Source organism: Osmia lignaria, chromosome 5 (genome assembly GCF_051020975.1).
Source record: "Osmia lignaria lignaria isolate PbOS001 chromosome 5, iyOsmLign1, whole genome shotgun sequence".
NCBI lineage: Eukaryota > Metazoa > Arthropoda > Insecta > Hymenoptera > Megachilidae > Osmia > Osmia lignaria.
In genome coordinates, this window is record NC_135036.1 from 11389531 (window position 1) to 11413051 (window position 23521).

The 23521-nt window shown below is 39.6% G+C and overlaps 1 protein-coding gene across 6 annotated transcripts in view; it reads left to right on the forward strand.

Annotated features, from left to right (window-relative positions):
* The window catches only part of LOC117605036 (venom dipeptidyl peptidase 4), a 110579-nt gene that overhangs the window by 74307 nt on the left and 12751 nt on the right, over positions 1–23521 (forward strand). For all 6 annotated transcript variants that reach the window (XM_034325817.2, XM_034325815.2, XM_034325818.2 and 3 more), the window contains 4 exons: positions 1606–1775; positions 4582–4821; positions 5770–6005; positions 21879–22101. In XM_034325817.2, coding sequence (XP_034181708.1) covers positions 1606–1775; positions 4582–4821; positions 5770–6005; positions 21879–22101 — 869 coding nt within the window. The remainder of the gene's footprint in view (positions 1–1605; positions 1776–4581; positions 4822–5769; positions 6006–21878; positions 22102–23521) is intronic.

Sequence of the window (23521 nt, forward strand, 5' to 3'; positions counted from 1 at the left end):
CGAGAGGAAAGTTGCCTCTGAATACCATTTATCTTCTATTTTAACGAATCTCGAGTGTTTAAGGTCGAATGTTTTCCATTCAAAATTATTTTTATGCTGAAATTACGAAGTTATTAATTTAATAACTCTGCAAGGTATCATTGGCAAACTTGTATACATTTATCGAACAGTTTTCACTCGCAATTACGTTCTCTGAGTGTCTTTAAACGTGTATACACTCTGTACAATATTTGTTCAATCATTTAAGTGCACTTTTGGAAAACTACGCTTTCAGTAGCAATCGAGGGTAAATAAAACATGTCGGGCAAATTATTCCTCTTAATAAAAAACAATATTTGCTTTCAATTTCAGAAAATAACATTCGCAAATAATGTACCGAACGTCGAGTACAAATGAGAAATGAAATTAAAATCGACGACGATGCTTTTATTTTAATTTTCCACGTTTCTACATTATATGACGACACTCGTTTGTTACTGTAGACTTATTTCGATCATCACGATCTAGCTTATCAATCGGTCGAATAAATAGGTGGCTAGTTAAGTTCGTGTAAACTGCCCAGATTTATTGGATCCTCTGGAGGGCAGTTTCCATGAAACGATAATTCATATTCCGAAAAATACGCGAAATTGCTGTGGGAACGCACGGAACGAATATTTCTCCTCTACTTTTTTTTTTTTTTTCGAAAAACTCACCTCGGATGAATTATGATTACTTTTTTTAAACTACTGTATTAACGACATCGCGATAATACGATGTTTCTTTGTATTACGGCGATTTGAATCCTTATCGAAATAACAGAAAAACTTTTATTTAATCAAGGTGTTGTTCGCTGCAACGAAACGTAACGTTTATTAGCAAGGGTTAAAGTTTGTATCTCACGGAGAGCAACATTTTCCGCCTTTCTACTCTCGCGGTTGTTGGTGAAATCGTCCGAGACACGGTGTTGCGTGCAAGCGGAAATTGCATGGATTTTTCTATTGCGACTTCTAGGATCACGGTTGTCGTGTTCGAGCACCATGGAAGTAGACTTCTTTCTGACCCGAGAAAACGGGGAAGGGAAAAGAAAGGGAAGAAGCAAACAAAATGCTTTTCAAGTTAAGCGGAGTGAAATTTATATAGATACGTTGAAAAAGGGTCGTCTTTAGTGGGCATCTTTGAAAAGGGACGAGATACTTTCGTAAGAATGTACCTTTTTTTTGCGAGCACATCTTGAATGCTCTTTCTCCAGGTCTTCCTGTTTCTATTATTCTTACCTCCCTATTTTTTTCTTCCAGTTTTGTCTCGCTTAAAGAAAATAATTATTTCACGAGCCACGTCCATAGGAGAAACGTTTCCTTGACAAAAATGTCCTTGCAAAGGAAATATTTTCCTCTGAGCATGGTCGTTCTTAAATTGATACGTTCTCCTGAGAAGCGTATCTCCGAAATGGTGTACCGTTTTCAAAAATGTAACTTTTAATCTCGATATATTCAAAGGAAAATTTAGCGAGGAGAATTTATCGCAAGAAAAATTTATATTCGTTTTGTTTCCGAAGTACATTTACGATAAGGTATCGTAAGGTGGATCGTGAAGTCTGGTTAACGGTTGTTCGTTTCATTTCAGAGGAGGTGTTCGGCTCGAACAAGGCTTTATGGTTCTCACCGAGTGGCAGTAAACTGGCCTTCGGTTACTTCGACGACTCTCACACGCCCATCATAACGATACCATTCTACGGGTATCCAGGAAGTTTGACGTTCCAGTATACATCCGCGATCTCGATACACTACCCAAAGGTAAGCAACCATGAACAACCCTATCTACATTCTTCCTTTTATCTCTAAAAAAACTTTCCTTATAATAATTAAATTTAATCTGACGTGATGTTTCCTGCCAGTCTAATTTATCCGGAACAAGCGTGCTATAACCTGGTTTCCATTACCGAGAACAATAGAGAGAGAAAAATTAATATCACCCTGTCCTATTTCCAGTTTCGCGTAACGAGTCGGTTCGAAAGTCCATTTCGCTAGCATTGTGAGTTTTTTTCGCAACAAACTTCCCGCAAACCTTCTTCAAACACGGTCCTCTGCGTTTCTCGAGGTCGAACGAAAATTACGTGCTGGTTATTTAATCTCCGTTTCCCATCCCAAAGGACTTTTCATTACAACTTCAACTATTCTCCTACGTAGCCGGTTGAACTTACACAATTTAACTTACACGATTGTCCCGCCGTGTGTGACGATGACTCGCTACCTGTTCGTATCGTCGTTAAAAGTCGTTAACCCGCGTAACTTCGTTAGACGTAACACATTTAACCACATTACTGTCCATTCTCTGCAGATTTTCCACTAATTTTATCAGTCTCATCAACGCGTTATCTTAATAACGTTAGCGTATGATATCTCGTTTTAAATGAAACAATTTTAAAGTAGAATGATAAATTTTGAGAAACGAATTTCCTCCAAAATCCACGTAAAGGAACCTTGGTCTTAGGAGGTACGTTGAAAAGATGAAAAACAGCCCTCTGGCTGTGAATCTGTGACAGGGGTCGTAAGAGGGTGTGCAAGCTGTAAGCTGCGGCACCTGTGCATTTTTTAATGTGCTTTCACGTGGCTCGATTGACGCCGCTGGACAGAAGCAAACATTAGTTGTCGTAAAAGCAGCCTCGACGAAAGTTGACCCAGCGATGAATAACAGCTTTAGTTCCCCTTTAAAAGAAGAAAGGGTTTAGGTACTCACTTCGGTATTCGCGAGGGGTGAACTTGCAAATCTTGTCGCCACTCGATAGATCGTTCGTTTACAAAAAAGCAACTGAACGTGGTAGATCCGTGAGTTCGTGTTCCTTCGGGTGATTGTGAAAGACGATAAGGGTGTCTGAAGGGTGTTAAGAGGTGAATTTAACGGAGGAGTAAGACGACTGGTCTTCTAGGGACGCTTTAAGAGATAAAAATGAGGTTACAGAGAAGCGATTCGAATATTCAGAGGAATATTCAACGAACACTTGAAAAGTTGAAAACTTGCCTCGACGGTTTTCATCGTTTCACGGTGACTTCGATGACCATGAAAATGCCTCGAGTACAGAATTATGTACTTACACAGCTATTATGGTTATTGTTCGAGGATTATACAAACACTCGGTGCGTTCTAAATCCTACCATCGCATCGTTCCATTGTTCGCGACTGATTCACCTTTCTTTTTTATTTCAACCGTGAAATACGTATGTCGTTGGATGACGAGAGAACAAAAATTGGAACGAAGGTATCATATGGCCCGGGAGTATTTTTATCGTTCAAAGTTATCACGATTCGAATGCAGCATTTAATGGCGCAAACGGTTAGAATGAATTTGTTTTATTGAGCTTTAAGCGAGCGGTTATTTCCCGTCGAACAGGAGCATATTGTGGTTCCCCGCAAATCAACAGGATCGTTGCAGCGGAGAGTTGAAAAATGTATACAGAAGGGGAAACGACGGCGAAATAAAAGCCGGAAGAAAAATGATCTAGTGGAAAAAAAAAAGAAAAAATAAAAAACAAAAAAACGCACACACAAATTGAGGATACTTTACATCGAACGCGGTAGAAGAAAGAAAGAAAAGAAAAAGTGAACGAATGGACAAAGAGAAAAGAGGGTGAAACGCGGCAAGAATGGGAGCCGTGCAAAAAATCGAACCTTGTAGAGGGTTCGAAACGGAACGACCGATGCGGTCGGAATTTATTATGGGAAATTTACGAAATATCTGCAGAAATTTTCCACGATTTTTCATCACTAAAATTGTAATTCGAAGGAAGGAATTATTCTCCTTTCGCTAAATCTCGGATGACCCTGCACCCCCCGCCCAAAGAAGATGAGAAATTAAACAGCTGATCACCCCATTCACACAAAGAAACGCTATAAACAGAACAGATTATACCAGTGTCAAATAGGAGCTTGATTAAACGTAAAATAAGTTAGAGTTGGAATTGAATTACAGTTAGATTGCGTTAGGTTAAGTTTCAATTAAATTCGAGGCAACTGCTAGTTAGCCACTGATTCAGCTCTTGATTCGAAAGGATCGGTCGTGTTTAATATTACAATTGAATTTTCTTCGATATATTCACTGAAAGATTTTCCAACGGAATCTATCCTGAAAATAATTATTCATTTGCCAGGGAATCTGGATATAATAAATTGTCATCGACAAAAAGAAGAAAGAGTTTCTCCATGGACCGTTATGATCCTCTGTTCGAAGTCGAATTGCAGATGGCAATACGAACGGGAGCAAAACTAATTACGGAAGGAATAATTAAATTTTGATATGACGTTCTGATTAAATTCCCGTCCGCGTATGCTAGGTAGAGAAGAATATCGGAATGAAAGCTTTACGCCCGTCGTTCTTTAATATTGTCCTGATGGAATGTATTTTTTTTACTGTTTTGCCTCTTTTCTCTATTAACAATTGAAAAATCCATTGAATTTTATTTTTTTATCGAGGATAGAGATAAAATAAAACACATAGAAAGATATATGGTATCAGTTTCTTGTTATTAATCTAGAGTAAGTGGAATCGATGGAACTGGTCGAACCGGATATAAAGGGTTTCACTGTTACCATTTCCTGTTTCAGAGCGGTACGACCAATCCCACGGTGAAGTTGTTTTACGTCGACTTGGAGAAGGTGGTTCAGGGTAACGTGAGCTTAACTGAAATCGAACATCCACCCGAGTTATCCTCCACAGAACGGATTTTATCTGCCGTCGCTTTTCCTACGGACAATCTCGTGTACGCGACCTGGATGAACAGGGTGCAGAACAGAGCGTACTTCCGCTATTGTTACGTCCACGATGCCCAACCTAATTGCACCAACGTAAGTATTAAATCATTTCTTCAACCCCCGAACTAATTTCTAGCTTTGACCAAAACTAAACCCGATAAGTCCTGCCAACTTTGCAGTACTCGCTTTTTTGTACTCGCTTTCTTGCACAGGGGTTCAGGGAGAATCGCGTGGTTCTCATTAAAATTTAAGCACCCCTATTTTATCGCCCGTAAAAGACGAAGATCTCGTCTTTAATTAGAGTCCGAGTCGTTAAGAATTTTTTTGTTTCCAGTGTTTAGCGTGGTTCGAAGCGATTCCAGTGAAACAAAGTAGAAGTTCGTCATGCTATTTTTAAGTTCCTCCTGTTTTCTATTGTACTTTGTTTCGGTGCTCGTGATTGATTGCTACTTTTTAGAATATAAAATTTAGAAGTGACGGATTTCAGATTTCTTATTTTTAATTTTCAATTCAACATCCGGCGTTAAATTGAACTTTTAAAACAACTCCTAAAGTCTGATCCAATTTCAATCTGAGATTGAATGAACGAGGAAAGATAGTCTAGCCTTAATCTTTTGCGACCGAAAGTCAGCAACAAGATAGAGAATCCATTCTTACTTCAATTTCTACTGAAAGAGTGAAATGGGAACCTTTTACAACCCCCTTTTCTTCAACCCTAACTTTTCACGAGACCTTCCAAAAATGGAGGATTCACTGTAACGATGATGGAAGCGCGAACGAAAAACCTTTTACCGAAAGGTCGAATGAATTTCATTTTAACGTGACCCTTTTCGATGATCAATTACTTTTACCTTCGAAACAAATAAAATGCAAATTAGCTAAGAAAATACAGGCGAAAACTTTCTCGCAGATATAACTCATCGAAAGAACGATTCCTAAACTCTGCACGGTTCGTGCAATTTTTTACCGCGAACGGATTATGTCTTCCCACCCCTCTCAACGAAGGGGTGGATAATGCGAATGAAATATTCATCGTTGCAGGCGCTGTCTTACTCGGAGAAACACGGTTGGGTCGAGCAATTCGAACCGCCATTGTTCACCGACGACGGGGACTCGTTTCTGACGATTTTGCCGCAACGACAAAATGACAGCAGCCACTGGAGGCACGTGGTCGCGGTCTCGAACGTGTCTTCCGGCAAGCCGAAGACCGAATCTCTAACTTCCGGCCACTTGGTCGTAACGGAGATAGTTTCTTGGGATCAGGAACGCTCGTACCTGTAAGTACATTCGAAAAGTTGTACCTCCCATGTAAGCGAGAAAGGATCCTGTGAAAATAACGGGCTGTGATAAGGGAACCAACGGAAATGGGTGAATAGGGTGGTGGGTGCTTTTCGGGTGATCTGCGATCTGCTGGGTCTTATTCTCTCGTCTTCTCCCTGCATTGCTGATCCTCTTTATCCCTTTTGAGACATAATTTTTTGAGAAAGAATAAAAAGAGGGATAACGATGTCTCTTTCAGTAAAAGGGCTGCTTTCCTGGTTGGAATTCTGTCGCATGGAAATCGTTGTTTTTAATAACTGAATTTATCAATCTTTTATTAAGTAATCACGAATAATAAAACTTCGAACTGCAGTATGAAATAAGAAAAGGGGATGGGAAGATTGTCTTGGGGTAAGTTTGAAAGAGATTCTCCAAAGTAAATGTTGGAAACGTTAAATCTTCGTAACAATCGAGCTTTCGAAGGGGTTCGAACATCGACATTAAGTACATCGACTTACCTACGTGCTTGCCATTGTTTCCCGATAAAATACGGCTCATAAGAAACGATATTACACCCGGGGACACGTTATTGGTGATCCTCGTAAAATCACGGGCAAACGTCTAGTCAGACCAGGGCACCGGCGATCTAAAGAACGTTATCATTTATCACGTAAACGCACCGTTAGGTATATCGATATTTTCCTCCACCCAGTTAATTCAATCGCTCTGTTATGAAAGAAATTCGAACGTCATTTATCATTTATAAAATTCCGCGTTGGTATTTAATGAAGAATTCATTCTATCGCGTAACACCGAGCTCCCTTGTATTTTTAACAATTTAATGATTATGCAAATTTGGATTATTACGTTTGGTATAAAATATTTTTTAAATTATAATTTTAAATTAAATTAAAAAAACACGTATTTAAACAGGTTGATCTTTCCTCTTACCGTTTTTACGCTTTGAACGATAGTTCTTTAGGTGCGAGGGTGGAAAATTAGTCAGAAAAATATCGCGAAAGAAACGGTGAAAATGAGAAGCAAAATGAATAAGCAACGGTGCGAAAAATTGGAGCAAAGTCTTTTCCGCGAAACTGGGATAATATATTGTTTCGCGTTGATTTCGTCTTGTATAATTACGTAACTTGGATTATTACGCTAATTGGGACGCTTTGTAAAAAAGCACTCGTGTGTTCCGAAACATACACCGCGAAATTGGAATCGTGATCAAAGTCAGAAACGAGTTTTATTTCCTCTATGAAAAATTTCCTCTACCTGGTGTACCGAGAACACGTTATTTTAATTCCGAATACATTTAAATTTCTACTGGACATGCTCGAGGTTTTACACCCGGAAATTCTACCTTTTCAATGTTTATTTTATAAGAGACATCATCTCGTACATCTGCCTTATAATCATCCTAACTACTGCCGTTCGAGAATTAAAGAAGTGTCAGGATAAAAATTGTTAAGTACAAATAGCAATTTGTCGAAACGTACAGTGAATCGGCTCGCATCGAATAATATCATCGCAAGTCGCTTTCATTAGTCAGATAAAAAAAGCGTCGATCGTTATTTAGGGCAGTCCAGTTTTCAGTTAGTTCGACGCTGAATGCAGGTTCAATCATAATTAACGTAAGCGAACTTGGACGTGCGTTTTCATCCGTGAACAGACTTCCGGAAACGTGGGTTCCCAGTTCGAAGGATTAAGTATCGATCGAATTAGATCGACCTAGCAAGTTTCATCGCTCTGAAAAACTGCTTCCACCTACACTGTCGTTTAAAACTATTTTCTCCTAATTACATAACACGTGTTCAACTTTTCCAATTAAAAAAAAAATCATACGAAGTTTACTCGGAAAGATTTTCTTCTTTCGTGATCTCCAAATACGAAAGCTCGCCAACCCAGTCTCGCGAAGTTAACAAAAGACCGGAAGTTTACAAATTATTGACGGTCCATTAGTACGCGTGAAGCAGGATTTTCTTAATGGATGGTAACTCCCAGACGAAGAGGCATAGATGTTCGAACAGCGTAAACACATCGCTAACTAGCTACGTTTGAACCGACTGCTCTGTTTACAACGTCCTAATGATTAATTCATGCCCGTTAGGCGAACCGAACAGAACCAAACCAGCACACCGGCTGCTCCCGTCGTTTCCTTGCATCCTCCGCTTTCCTTTCGCGAATGTAACGGCGCGTAACGAAGTTACTTCGTTAACTTCATTAACTATGTGCGAATAACGACAACGAGACAAGGCTACTGTCTGACGTTGTTCGAATTGCATCGAATCAGAAGGTGCATACGGCTGTGGAAGATTGTAGACGAGGTTGTTTGAGGATGCTCAAAGGTGTGCAGGTTCGCTCCACTGGGAATCAACAACACGCTCCTTCAAAACCGAGTCTATGGGTTTCTGTAACCCTCAAAATTAGTCACTCGCGATACCTCTACGAAAAGGACGAAAAGAATGGAAGGAACAGGAATAGAGGATCGAGTTTGCATGTCGTTGGTTAACGCCTGCTTTCGTTTCGTCCCGACCAAAAATTCCCTCCGTCCTGCCGTTCCTCTGCTATTCCCGCGGTCTTTCCTCGAACTTCTTGGCAAGGAACCAAATTATACTCACCGGAAGAAACGTCGTTTCCCCAGTCGAGGATAATTGCGAAGTTGTACGAGAGGATAAACTTTGTCGAGGCTTGCGTTTCATGAGAGACCGGTGGAATAGAGGGAAAAGAAGCGACGAATGTCTAACGACATTTTGCTGAATCTCCCTTTAGAAGAACACACTCGTAAGTCGTTGAAATCCATGGAAAAATCCCACATTGATCGATCAAAGAAATCGGAATACCGCAATTAAATAAATCGTTTGACATCGGCTTGGTTTAATGCCCTTTAACGAAGACCTTTCTCGCGCATCACACGAGCCATATCCTTTACGAACGAGAACGTCTACGTCGTCCTAACATTATGTCACTCGCGTTAGATTAATGATCTTACCTTGTGCAAGCATATACCTATAGACCATAAATGGCGTAAAGTAGCCGGGTACTTTGTTACTTTGCCACCGGGACGGAAGTAGGCTACCCATTGTCGGGCGAGATTTTCCATCGGATCTAACACGCTACGACTAAAATGCTTCGCTTCATTTAATTATTCTCCCTTCGACTACTCTGTGGATACGGTAATTATTTAATATTGCTGGTAAATCTTCGAGTATAACAGTCTGAACAGTCATTTATCATTTTATATTACTGGAACAATTTCGTTCGTTTGCTTTCTTTAATTACAGAGGAAACTCTAGTCATTCCGAAAGGCAAATTTATCCTCAGCCTGGGATACTAATAATTCACCATCCATTATGTTCTCTTTAATTAGTCAAATAGAAGCATCCCATTCATCAGTTTTCTCAGCTTCGCCTTTACCTAGGGTATAATAATACAATTTCTGTGCACGCGAAAGAAAATGGTAAATTCGCAATTTCCTTTTTGCACATATATTACATATATTTTCTAATAATCCTTGTCAGAATCAAGTAATGAAAACTCGAGTGCAGAAATTGTCCTCGAATTAGCTCTCGTAGAGCGGAAAAGCAGTGTTCCTGAGGAGAAGTTTAGGTCAGGTGCGTTGTTGTAACGATGTTCAACACAGGAGTTGCTTAACGAGATTCGAATATGCGCCGATAACGACGAGAACTAGTGACGAGAATGAGGTCTCGAGTGAGTTTTCAACGTTGACTTGCGATTTCATAACGTCATCCCACACACAGGGTGTGCTAATTCACTTTGACTCTTTTATATACATTTCTAGTCTGTAGTTAAAGGTATTTTTTTTTCCAACCGTGGGCAAAGGGTTGGTTTGTTGAATCAGCGAAGAAACGAACGTTGATAGCAACTCAAAGAAGATGTAGTGGTTGAAGGGTTTAGCGTAGTCGTTGTAGAAACCACCGGAGATCCTTGAAAAGCAGTCTGTGGTGAATAAGGGATTAAGAGCCCTCGCGAAGGTGTTGTCAGAGACCCCAGGAGGGATGGAATGGATGAAAGAAACCGGTGTACCCAATAATAAGGTCCATTTCCTTCTTCTGCCAGTTGATTGTACTTTAGATAAGAATCTAAATGGATGAAATTTCCTCTGAACAACGAGAGAGGATGCAATTTTCTAATCCGAACAAGTAATTTAAGTCGGTCCGTTTGCTTGGAAAAATAAAGGACCGTAGTAGGAAATGGCTCATTTTGTGAATCCCACGTGAAAAAAACCTACGTAAAGTTCCAAATAATTAAAGTATTTTAGAACTTTCTTCTTCGAACGGTAATCCATTTGTGAAATAATTATTGGAAAACTTGGTAAACGAATCTTCAGTAAGTTGGGGCTAAGAAAATTCCTAAAGTCATAAAGTTTTCGCGACGTTGAGACGTCAGCTTTAATTTTTAATGTTTTGTTTAAAGGAGGTTTAAGTAAATTAACTAGTGTTAAATTTTCTACGTTTCAAAATCAGCTATTTGATGTGCAACAACTTAATATAATTCCCTGTTACGCATAAACTAGTAAGCAAACTAAGGATCGAGTTAATTATTTCCTCTGCTCGTTTTCTCACGGATACTCAGGGGGGTCGGTAGTTCGCGATACGGTTGCTCCCTGTTTGTTCTTCGATTAGAACCGACAATTAGAACGCGTACACGTTCTTTCGTTCATCCGAATCGTTGTTGTCTTCGACTTGGAGACGTTTCACGTTGCTCTCTTTTCTTTCCTCGCTTTCTCGAATCCAATTATTCTACTCGCTCAAGCGAAATGAAACTACCGTTGGACGGACAGCGCCATTGCAAATAAGCTCTTCCTTGGTGAGATCTTCGCTAATGGTCTTCGCTGCTATCTCTGATAGCAGGGAAATATTTAGACCGAATGTCACAGTGGTGACGAAATTTTTCAGCTGAAGGATTGTGCAGATCAAATTATTATGATTATGCTTTTTATTGTATTATAAGTAAAACATATTTCATTTCTGCTTTAAGGATCGTTTTGCTAGTATTTATACGCGTTCAATAATGTATCAACTGTCCCGGTGGCGAATATTGATAGTGAAATTTATTAAATTGGAATTTTGTGGTCTACACGACGGCCCCTTCAATTACGATCCGACCACCAGCTTTTCCGATCTCGATTGATCGGTATTTCAATCGATCCAGGTCGCGGTCAGCCCGGTAATATAGTTTGTCACAGAACGACAGAGACTGTGATCTATTTGAACGAAAGTTTACGAAATTTCACAGTGGTTCAACCAATTTTTTCCTCTCTTCCTCGAATTCGTTCTGAAAATTTCAAACGATCAATTATTTTTAAAAATCCGCTTCTCTCTCGAATTCCGGCGATTCTTTTACAAAAATACCAATGAATTTTTGTCGTAAAAAGTTCACCCGTGTAGAACGATGAATAAAACTCAAACATACTTCTAATGCTTTTTTTTCTCTCTTTCTTGTTGAAGTTTTATTTGCTCTCGAAGTTCTTCGATCCGCTTGGAAAAATACCAATGTGACAAAAAATTGGTAGCTGTAGAAAATTGAATAAAATCAAAATATACTTCTGATGCTTTTCAGTTTGTTTTTTTGGTCGAAATTCTGTTTGCTATCGAATTTCTTTGAAAAATACCGAAGCATCTGTGTCGTAAAGATTGAAAACTAAAATATACGTTGCAATATACGTGTTCTTGGAATCGAATCGAGTTTAATTTAATCTTTTCCATAAAAAGAAAAATGAAGCTTTTTCGTAATATTGCGCAATAATTATAGCCAGTTCCTCGTGGATTCGGGTATACAGCTTTGTAACATTCCTCATCTTCATTAATTCTCCGCCGGTTAACGAGCGGAGAATACAGGTTTATGAATAATCCGTTTAATTCCGCTCGCCGCACTGTGCCGCAACGTAAGAAAACTTCTATTTACTGTACAATCCTGTGTTCGACTTTTCCATTAAACGGTCCACCCCGTTTTATCCGGCTTATACCATTGTAATCGAAACTCTGTTAATACACCGACACTTACCTTCTTCTCCTCGAAATTCCATTACACGATTTCTCGGCGAGAACTTCCATTAGATACTCCGACAATTAATTTAAAATCGGAAAAAAGAAAAGTCTTATGAAAAAATTGATGACTGAGCGAAGTAACGTAACGACAGCGTCGACGGAAAGTTACTTTCTTCTGCATCGGGCATGCTCGCAAGGAATTCGACGATTGAACATTCTTGCTGGAATTGCTTATTATAGTTCCGTGAGTATTTCGCAGTCCACAGTCCCATCAGTGGGCGTTCGAGAAATGAATTACAAGCCACCACAACGTGAAAACGTAGCGAGTCTCGTAACGATAACAATAATTAAGGATTTAATTGTGCCATGGAACTTCGTTAAGCTAATGAGAGGAAACTATGTTGCTTACAGAAATCTCTGACCGGAATTCGTTCAAGAGAGAAAAGAAATCATCTCGAGAGGATCTTAGTCTGTTCAACGATTGTTTATTTCCACGAAAAACTAAGTTTATTCAAGAATATTAAATACAATATTAATTAGAATGATTAATTCGTGTTTCAATAAGATTACAGAATTTCATTACAACTTTGACGAAGTCCCGTCGAGATTTTCAGAGAAGAGGAAGGTAATGTAATTAGTATGTCGGATGGAAATTCGTAAAGTCTGATAGGTACGACTGTCCAAGCATCCCGAAGGATTAGAAGAAGAAGGATTATTTCTCTACTAGTTTAATTTATATTTTAAAGAAATCTTTATTCCCCAGTTGTAATATGTTCCTGCCCTATTTCACGAGTAACGAGGAGTATAATCCTTTGAGTTCGCAACTCTGTTGGTTCAAAATGCGTTCTTCCCAGGAACGTTGCAGTAACTATGCTAATTGCATTTTGACGTATTCCTGTAATACAGTTGAAGGAAGACTGGCAACTGTCACAAATGAAACATTTTATAGCCTTTTGCAAATTGAAATTTTAATATATTTAATAACTTTTACAATACTTATATAATATTAATTTCGTCGATGTGTAAACTTCTGTCGATTATCATTCATAGAAAGGCGTGTGTATCTGCAGTTAAAAAAGATAAAGGGGCTAGCGAAGATAGGGGTAGAAAACGAAATGGGCGATCGGCCGTAAAGCGCAGTCGCGCGAGATTTAATTGGTAAGCTGGAACGTGATCGAACTGCGATACGAGGAATAGATATCCCGTTGTGTCTGGATCGTCGCGTGATAACGCGCGTCTTGTTGCCGGCCGCCACGTCGCGAAATCATCGAGCGCAAGCCGTGTCCTGTTCACAATGAAATGTATATTCAAAGACGCCGTTGAAACGTGACGGGAATACGAGATCCGACAACAAGGCCGCAGCTTTCACGGGACGTCCGCGATGAATATACGCCCGGAGACCTCGGATGCACGTGATGCGGATATTCGCCGACACGACGACCCTGACACATTCCCCTGGTAGCCCGGGGTAGAATGGGGTGCAACCTCGTTGCGCCCGTTGGATGTCAACGACAAACCTCTTATGAGTTGCGGCTTGTCGAGTTTTCTCGTCGAATCGTCACACTCTACCTTGCCCTACCGGTTAAACGCGCGACAATTGGATTTTCCACCGAGACGGAGGATGAGGGAACGAAAGCGAGATGGGAAACGAGAGAGGAGAATTCGAGACGAGTCGGGGAGATAAGTGATCGTTTCGGGGATTAGTCAGACGCGCGCTCGAGTCTGTGCGAGTTTAGATATCTGTGGAAACTGTTTTCGCTGTTCTGAGAGATCTCGGTGTCGTTTAGGGTCGATGGAAATGAATTGTAGATCGAGTTTTTTCATCGAGTCTGAATTAAGTAGATCAACGTACGAATAGTCAGACGTATAATCTTTCAAATGCATATATACATTTGGAATTCGTTAAGAATTCAAGAATTGAAATATAAAATTACATTCTTAAATAAATCACAGCTTTCAAGATATTCGAACATTGAACGGTAAGAAGAAAAACAAGAATACGTTCAAATGTCAGTAGTTTTCCATACGAATTATCAGACATTTTCAACATTCCCTGGAAAAGAGCAATTGTAACACATTCTTGAAGTTTCTGCATTATTCAGAAGTCTATTTAATGCTTTCAGTTTTCGGGATTATTCTCTCTTGGTTAAAGAATCAAGAGTGGAAGTTAGGTAAGTGGTATTACCATACGAATAATCAGACATTGGGTATAATTCATAGGAAACGAAACTTTTAATGTATTCTCAAAGTTGCTATATTACTCGCAAGTCTAATGTATGTTTTCAATACCTGAAATTATTATTTTTTAATCACACGAATAGTCAGACATGTTCCTCTGAAACGGACCATGTTACTTTCTCATTCTCTTCTCTTTTAAATCCATTTGTAAATTCATTTTGCTTCATTTCGAAGGGAAGTAATTCGATCGTGAGAAATTTTAACTCCGAGTTCGTGACATTCGCCGAGACAAGAAAAAGTTTCTCAACTGACAATCTTCGTTTAAGTGGCATATCTGGAACATCGTTTTATTCGGCACAGGAATTCCGGCTGCCTTTTCCTTTCTCTCCGACTGTATCAAGTTGGCAATACTCTGACCAGTCTCTGTTGAGACCGACCGCTTGTCCAGCTCTGACAACGAAAAGAAACTGCAACGAAGTCTGCATTTCATCGTGCACGTTTGCCATTTTGGTCACGTCGACGTGGCACGAAACAGTGGACACCCTCAAAAACTGGTAACCTCCTTCCACGCGTCCAATATTTCCACCGTCTCCTCTATTCTCTTATGAAATTCGTTCGTTAACCCTCGAACAACAAAGCCGGGTCAATTGGGACTCAGAACTACCAGACGTATAGATTTTTTAAACAAAGGATTTTCCCTGCCCTAGAAAGTTTCGCTTTAAAACATTTTTTTAAAGCTGTCTAATAACATTGAGATTACATGGAAAGCATCTTGAATTTTTTCTGCGAGCTGGAATAAGGCAAGGTGGCTGTAGAGCTTCTGAAATGTTATTTTTCTTTTATTTTCTTCCATAAAACGCAGCTAGGGCCACCGAAATTGTGCCAAGGAAAAATTCATAAAGATGCTTTTGAAATTTTCATTCAGGGCGCGCCGTGTGTTGCTCGATGCATCGAGGTCGGTTCGACGCGGCTCAGATAAACAATAAGAAATATAATAAGAAACTCGTGAAGGGAAACGAAAGCAGAGGAATACGAGGGAGTAGGCTCGAGGCGTTTCAATTTGTCGCGAGAATGTTTCGATTTCAAACAGGAATAACCGAACGGTGAAACAGATCGATAGAAAAATATAAAACCATCGATGTAATCCATTTTCCTCCGCTTCTTCTTCTTCTTTAATTTAAAATTTAAGCTTACATTGTTTCTTCCGAATCAATTTTACCAAGCCCGTTTGAATTCTTGACCACGTTTCATCCGAAGAAACAGCAAAGAGTAATGGAAAAGCAATTTCCTGAGGACAAAAGTGGCGGTTAAACGCTAGAATCATTGCTCTACGTTTTCCGTACGTGTTCTTTGAACGGAAATTGGGTCAGGATTGAAAGAGGATTTCCTCGAGGGTAGAGAATTAACATTCTCTTTCCATCCCCCCATTTTTCCCCCCTCCCAATGACATCTTTCATTTCATTGTTTCAACCAACGCTAAACTTCTTTAAATCTTTTCTGACTAACAAAGGAAGTTAACCAAGAACCTATTTACGTTTCTATAAAATATTAAATTTCGTGAAATACCTATGTGAAACTTAACGTTCGGTTTACATATATTCGAGGACATCCGTTATTTTGCAGGAACATGCAATATCTGCCGGTTGCACGGTGCTATTGATTCTTCGTAGTATCGCTTTACTATATATTTGCATCGAACAATCTGTTTTGAACTACAAACTGGAAGCCGGTAAATCAAATTTAATTATCCCCCGGTCCACTAGCTCACTGGTATTACGGTCTTAATAAACTCGCCCTTCCCGCTTTGCCATGGTACAATCAAAATTTGTGGGATGGGAAAAATAAAAAAAAAAAAGCGATTAATTATCGAAGCGTCACCGTTGTAATTGTCGACGCAAGGGGGAATGGTACCAAAAATTCTATCGATAGTCTGCCAGCAGGTAGAATGTTAAAATGTCCACTTAACGATTACGGACCAATTACGTTACAATGATGAAGGTATAATGAAAAGAAAGTTTTTCAAACTTTTCAAATTACATTCGGGTAGAGTGAAGGAAAGAAAAGGGTTGTCCTGGCGAGCGTGAGATTAGTCGGAAACGTTGTGCGTTAAGAAGCACGACGAGCGTCGGCGTTTGTCTTCTTCCTTGGGGTTAAGGAACGTGTAATTTCAACTTGATCGTTGCGACATACCTGGACGGCGTGACGCGGTGCGGCGCGGCAGGAGCATGGCAGAAACGAAGACGGAGACGGTCGTTGATTGCGACCGTTCATTGCGGCAGATTACGTTTTAGCGCATTGTGATAGCAGCCGGTTGCTATTCGGTCGGTAGTGGCGCATAGAAATAGAGATCGTTTCAACCCGTGCAAACGGTGAGAATAATCTCGAGGATCCGTAGAAAGGATTTATGAACGGGGTTAGTGCCGAATGTCGAATGCCCGTGAAACTCGCGACCCCCCATTGAAACACGAAACTTTGCTTGCTTCGCCTCCGTTTAATTGGACTTTCTACGTAAAGCGCGTCCAATTGAGAAATATATCCAATTGTACCTGTAACGGATTTTCCACGGCTTTGTTCCACCCGAGTACACAGGAAAATGCGTCGATATTCCTTGACAAACACTTGTTCGCGATTATTGAAAGTGGCGGAATGGAATAATTTCAACTCTCTTGCTTTAACGCGTTAAACGCGTTAAAGGACAAAATGGCAAATCAGAGAGTCATTGATACTTGTCTAAGTAGTGGGATAATTGAACGGTTCGAACGCGTTGGAGAATTTTAATCGTTAGCTAGACGTTCGACGCGCTATTATCGTGAAAGCAGTGAAGAAAAAGCATTCTACTCGCCTACTTCACGGAACAATGGCGGTGAGCTTTAAAACTGCCTGCAGCCGTGGCTCGCGAGTGCACGTTTTAGCCTGTTAAACGCGTGGGAATTGTCACGGAGTGCTCGTAATTTCTGAAAGAGCCAGGGGTTTGTTTGCGCACGCGAGCCAGCAACACGCGCGGCTTAAGGCTTTTTCTCGCCACGAGGATTATTTTCACGGTGCTGGCCGCGAAACAAATCGTTCTGATAACGATCCGAGTCTCGGTACCGTTTCTCGCTCGCGTAATCCTTACTTAAAGGATCTACGCGTTTACTTGTACCTGATCAAACGACATTCTGCCGTATCGATTATATACCAGTGTCCGATGAAAAGTTCTTGTTTAACGAATCTTTGATGCTTTTCAATGATTATTATACCGTGTATGGAAGGATAAACGATAGTAGAGTAGGATAATATCTAGTAGCAAGCACGTTTCGACCATTATGTTACGTCCATTCGCGTGGAAACCTGGTTTCAGAAGTATTCAAATGAACTGTTAAACAGGAAACAACTTTCGGCACAGTGCAAGCGAGCATATGAATACAAATTCTGCTTACAGTGCTTTAACGGTACAGTGTGCACAAGGAAAATTCCAACGTATCTGTAATAAAGTACATTCTATCAAGAATGAATAATTATAAAAGTTACCTATAGATCAAATTTCGAATCCCAGTTGAGAAATTTCATTCGCCGAATATTCCATCTCTCTACGGTAATCCTTTGTTACCTGTAGACAATAACGCGTAAGCAGTATTTGTCTGAGGGAATGAATATTCGTTGACCAGGCAGATAGCTTAATCAATTAATCACCTTCTGAACAGATGATGGAGATTTGAATCCCAGTGCAGAAATTCGATCTGCCAAATATTTCATCCTTCTACAATATTCCTTTGTTACCCCTAGATAATAATATAAAGCCTACTGCGCAAATAGCCTCATTAATTAACATCTTATGTACCTTTTCATATCTTGACAAGGAATTATTAAATTGCAGAGTTATTAATTCTGCGTTAATCCTTTGTTAGCTATAGGCAGTGTAACATGTAAGCGATATTTATCAAAACACAAGCCGTGACTGAACGGATAATGTTCACAATGGGCATCCAAGGATAGAACAAAAGTTAGCGTTGTTCGACGAACGACGGATGCTCTGGTTTCCGGTACGCGATGGTATTAAGCTCTGCATGCGAGGGGCAACTTTAAATTGCTCCACGAGAACTTTCATCGGCTTTCAGAAGATACATAACTTAGGAGGCACTCTTTGCCAGCAGGTTTATGTGCACACTTGCCGACGATCATCTCCCTGAAATTACCCTGCCCGATGTCCGTTCGAACCATTTTACGGCTTTCCGTTTGTTCAACAGAGTAATGAACTGTTGAATGAACCGATTACAACGGAACGGTGCTTTAGAAAATCTTAGAGAACGAATAGTGTAGAATTTAACATTTTAACTGTTCAAAAATAAAAAGGAAAATTTAACCGATGAATATTCACTGAAAAATTATAACAACTTTGACTGAAACTTTTTAACAAGTTGATGAGCTCCATTTCGAGATATTAAAAGTTATCGAGCAAAATATTTTCAAAAAAAAACAGATTCATGCAAACTTTTAAAGTGCAAAGCAGTATCAGGATGAAATGTTTTTGAATAAAAATTAATACGAGATTAATTTATGAAAATACTGTAAATACATAATACCCCTGGGAGAGGTGAATATTGGACGCCCTGTTTGTCGATCGATTTCCCTAACAACTGATCGGTTATTTAATTATCCCCTTTATTTATTTATCTTTTTATTTACTGACTACAATTACCTGTTTCGTTTTCCTACAAACATTTTAGCTGAATGTATTCCTATAACTCTTTTAGAATTACGTAAACTGTTGGTGAAACGAGGAGCTCGGACGTAAACTGATTGAATGGTTAAAAGTTTAATGTATCAGAAATGATTCGATAGCGAAATCCGAGGGTAAAAGGGAATAATGAACAAGGAAATAATTCAGAGCCGAATCGTTGGTGTCGAGATTTCACGGTAGTATTGGAATTCATCGAAAATTCGTCATAATTTAATGATCGAACACCATTAAACTTTACGGCATCAATTTATACGTTTTTCACGTATACCAGTTGAAAACGAGCGTTTGTGCTCGGATTATAACGGTGAATTTCATGATCTATGCCTTCAAAAAGCCGTCCCTGTAATTTCCGTTTCATACTCGGAACATTGCCGACGACGAAAAAATACGAACCAATCAAACTCGTAAGCTGCGCCTACAATACGCTCCGTATATTCTATAAATAAATCTGGCTGAATGCTTTTTCAATAATCGAACGATTTGACAAAATTTGAAAGTTAGAAAATATAGAAATCTTAAAATTGAAAACACGCAATGCGAAATTCTTGTTAACAAGAACGATTATTAACAGGACGATTATTTTCCACCGATTAAAACCAGATCGTTTTTGATCCATAAACGCGTGCAAGAACCACCCTCCATGAGTCAACCTCGAAGGCATGAAACATGGAGAAGGACCTTGCTCGTCATTTAAGGTCGACGCGAGAGGTCAAATTAACAGGATATTGAAATTAATCCGTTCTGAACGACCCGAGGCTCATCCATCTTGCCAACGAAACTGCACCCTCTATCCATTTCTCCGCCCTTTACCGCCGCCAGTTACACCCCCGTTGATTTTCCCGGATGGTGGAGAGTTTACGCTCATCTTGGGGCTACGGCTGTCAAACCCTAAAGCCATTAACCGTCGTAAGCTATTGAATTACCCTGTTTCACCTGTTACAGTTGACGAACAAAGTCGACCAACTTATACGCGAGCCAGTGAACGCGATACCTTCGTTATCGTGCACCCTCGTCTCATATTAATATTCAATATTAACCTGGGATTGTTAATTATCACGCTTTGATTGATCGTCGATTCAATCGACAAGACACGGTTTGAACGCTTTCGCCGGGTGAAAGAAATTATAGTTTCCTCTGAATTTTCAAGCTGTCTATGTGAAAATTTGACGGTTCGCGTTTGATCATTTGCATGGCGTACCCTGAAATTCTAGTAATTGGAGAATGTAACAACACATCGATCACTATCCGTTCAAAATCTTGCAATTCCGTGTTTGGGTTCAGCGCTCTGCTGTTTGTCATTTGTTATTTGACACCGGAAACTTGAGACACAAAATTTGACGTCGAACATCTGTCACCGTGTCAACCTGCCAATTAGCTGTTTAGCGATTCGACACTCGATAATCAGTAATTTCGTACATCTGTGAAATATGTAACTTGTAACATCACAGAGCTGTCCAAACAATCAATAACAGCGAGTTTGCTAATTTCCGGTAAGTTCCTCTTCCAAAACCAGAGGGCCGTGTTCAATCCACGAAGTGAATCACGAAATCATTTTCCCTTAATTATAATTATAATTCCCTTAATGATGTAATATAATACAATGGGGAATGTTATCTTAAAAATTCATATTTTATACACCGTTCTTTTTATTCCAGCATAAAATTACCGCATGAAATTCTCCGTTAATAAAATTAAACATTTTATCGCAAATATTAATAAGAATTTTATATTGAAATTAATATTTAACATAGAAGCCATTAATTTAATGTACGTGAATTTTGCATGAATTTGTTATAAAAAGTAGATAATTCGAATCGATCTCTGGTTCGTTAACAACGAGCAATCGGATCCGAATTAATGCAAATGGAGGTAGTAGCTTGATCGCGTTACAGGCCAGAGCTGCGCGCAGTAGTAGCGGAGCGTTATAAATCAGACGGTAACAGCTTTGGATCTCAACGTTTGACAGAAGGCCAGTTGATTGCCAGTATCCTAGCATGTCGCAAGATTCCTACTAAGGCATGCAATATACATCTCTCTTCTCTGCCAAGAACGTATTTACAACCATGTAGTAAATAACGTATATGGTAGCATAGTAATCTGCATCTTCGATACTTGTCTGCTATTTCGACACACGAGCCAAACTCAACACGTTCGCTATTGCAATGAAAACAGAAATTATTACCGTACTATACATACTACATATTATTACCTTTTAATTTTTATTACAAATTATTCGACACTTGGAATTTGTAGAGGAACGTCTAAATTTCAGTTTAAAACTTCTCAGTAACAATGTATCTTCCTGTCGCTGCATTTCCAAGAGAATTGCTCGCTCGAATTAAAAGGTACGATCATGTTTCTGGTCAGAATCCTGAATTCCGTCGTGTTTGTCCAGCTGCATCTGATCTATGCGCATAGAAATTGCGGGCGTAAGCTGTGCGCGACGGAGTAAGTCGACATAGATTTAGATTAGACACGGATTTGGTCGAGGAAAACTGCTTTGTAGGAGTTCTCTACCGTTTGATCTCTCCTTGCAGATATATCGACGCTACTCTCTGCCGTGTTTTAATCGGAAAATAAAAATTGCTGAATTCTTCCTCCTTTCCTTGGAATAAATTCCAAGTGATCAAGTTTCAACGCGAGGTTACGGTGTCCAGGTTTATTTTAAGCCGGCAGTAAGTGACTGGGGGAATTAAAACAAGCTTCCCTTTCACGAGACAACGTTGTCCCGATACCAGTGTCGAACTACGTACTGCCAGTTTGCGAAGTTAGTTTGCGCAAAATCTACTAGCAGCGCATCGAGAAGTTTCTTCTTTCAACACGTGTTAGCTGAGTAAACAAAACCGGGTCTCGTTGCAATGCAAATTCGCGAGCAGTTCTCACGATTACAAAGCCATTAAAGAGCAACCTATGTAAATGAACCCTTGTCTACAATTTTCGCTTTCTTTTCTCTACATCTTCTCTGCCTTTGTGTGTTACAGTTACTATCTGGCCACGTCGGAACAAGACTCGGCGGTGCAACATTTGTACCGGATATCCTTGCGAGCCAGCGACCGTAAGCCAGAGTGTTTGAGTTGCGGTATTGTGCGGGAAACGGACGGGAACCGATGTCTCTACAACACGGCCAAGTTTTCCACCGATCATTCGCATTACGTGCTCACTTGTGCCGGTCCTGGAGTACCTGACATCACCATCTACAACAGGGTAAGTGATGGACGTTATTGGCTAAACGTGATTCAACGAGATCGTGAAATTTTCCTCTTTGATTATTGCCTTTCCCCAAATGTTCTTGCCATTTCTATCGGAGGAAAAACAGATGGTAATAATTACCTACATATAAATAACGTGTTACTATTCTTCTTATAAATCTTTATGAATTTCTTATCAAAAATTCTGAGATGTTACAAATGCATCTGCCTCGACAAGACGGTTCTCATTCATCGTTTTCCGCTTAAAGGAAAGGAAATGAATCCCTTCGTCGACGGATTCGAAAGGGCTTGTCTGCGAGAAAAGCCGATTACCAGTTGTAATCGTTCAGCTCCTGATAAAGAAGCCGAACAGTCGAGTTTCTGTTTTTCTTTTTTTCTCCTCTCATTTCGTTCTCGTCACGATAGTCAAACGCGTCGTGTCGCGTCGCGTCGCTTCGCTTCGTTTCCTTTACGATTCCTCTTCAGCATTGCCTTCCTTCAAACGATAATGTAATTACCAACCCGGATAATCGAACTTCTCCTCGTGAAAAACTTCAAGGTACGTTTTATCATTTTTCCTCCAGTCGCCCGTGATAAATTCCTATCGAACTATTCCATTGATTAGGGTAAAAGAACAGCCCTGCATCGTTAGTGTGTCTACAATTCTGCGAATTATTTTAGTCCCGCGAATACCAGAAATTCATTGTCGTCAGCTGCTTATAAAGGTGGAATAAAATGGATAAGCCAGTTGAATTTCGTTCACCATGCTGATAACGATATCATGTTCTCAATTCTCGCCTTGATAAACGCTCGCCTATTTGATTTCAACGAATTGTTGGGAATTATTGGGATTTGCCAAACGATTATAAAACTCGTATCATTCGATTGTTTAATCATTTATACCTAAAGGTTTTTGTTGCGACAATTTTTCTATTTTACCGCTGAATTTTCAAATAAAGCGTAAGCAAAGTTTAAATACGGCTGAAGGGGAACAAAATCTTTTGCAGCGAATGGTAAAACGGTCGAGAGGCAAATTAGCAAATTAAAAAGTGAAATTAAAATTCGATTGGAAAATTGAATGAAGCAGAACGGAAGGGAGTGCAGGAAATATAAACAGCTAACTGCAATAGCGTTAATTTTTCTTTGAACCTTATTCGGTTCCTTTCGAGGAGAATTAATGAAAAGTAATTAGTGGAGAGTAGTAATGTTTACCTCTTGAAATATTGGAGAAATCTCTTTGAATAACTGATATTATTAATGTAATGCTATCCAAGTCTGCGCGATGATATCGCATACCTCAAGTTAAATAAAAAATATTTTAAACGTGATTTTTTTAATAGAATTTCATCTTTAAAAAAAATTTTAATCGTCTCGTTAAGTCATATTTACCCAACTTGAATGGAACACGAATCTCGCAATCAGAACGAGTTCAAAGA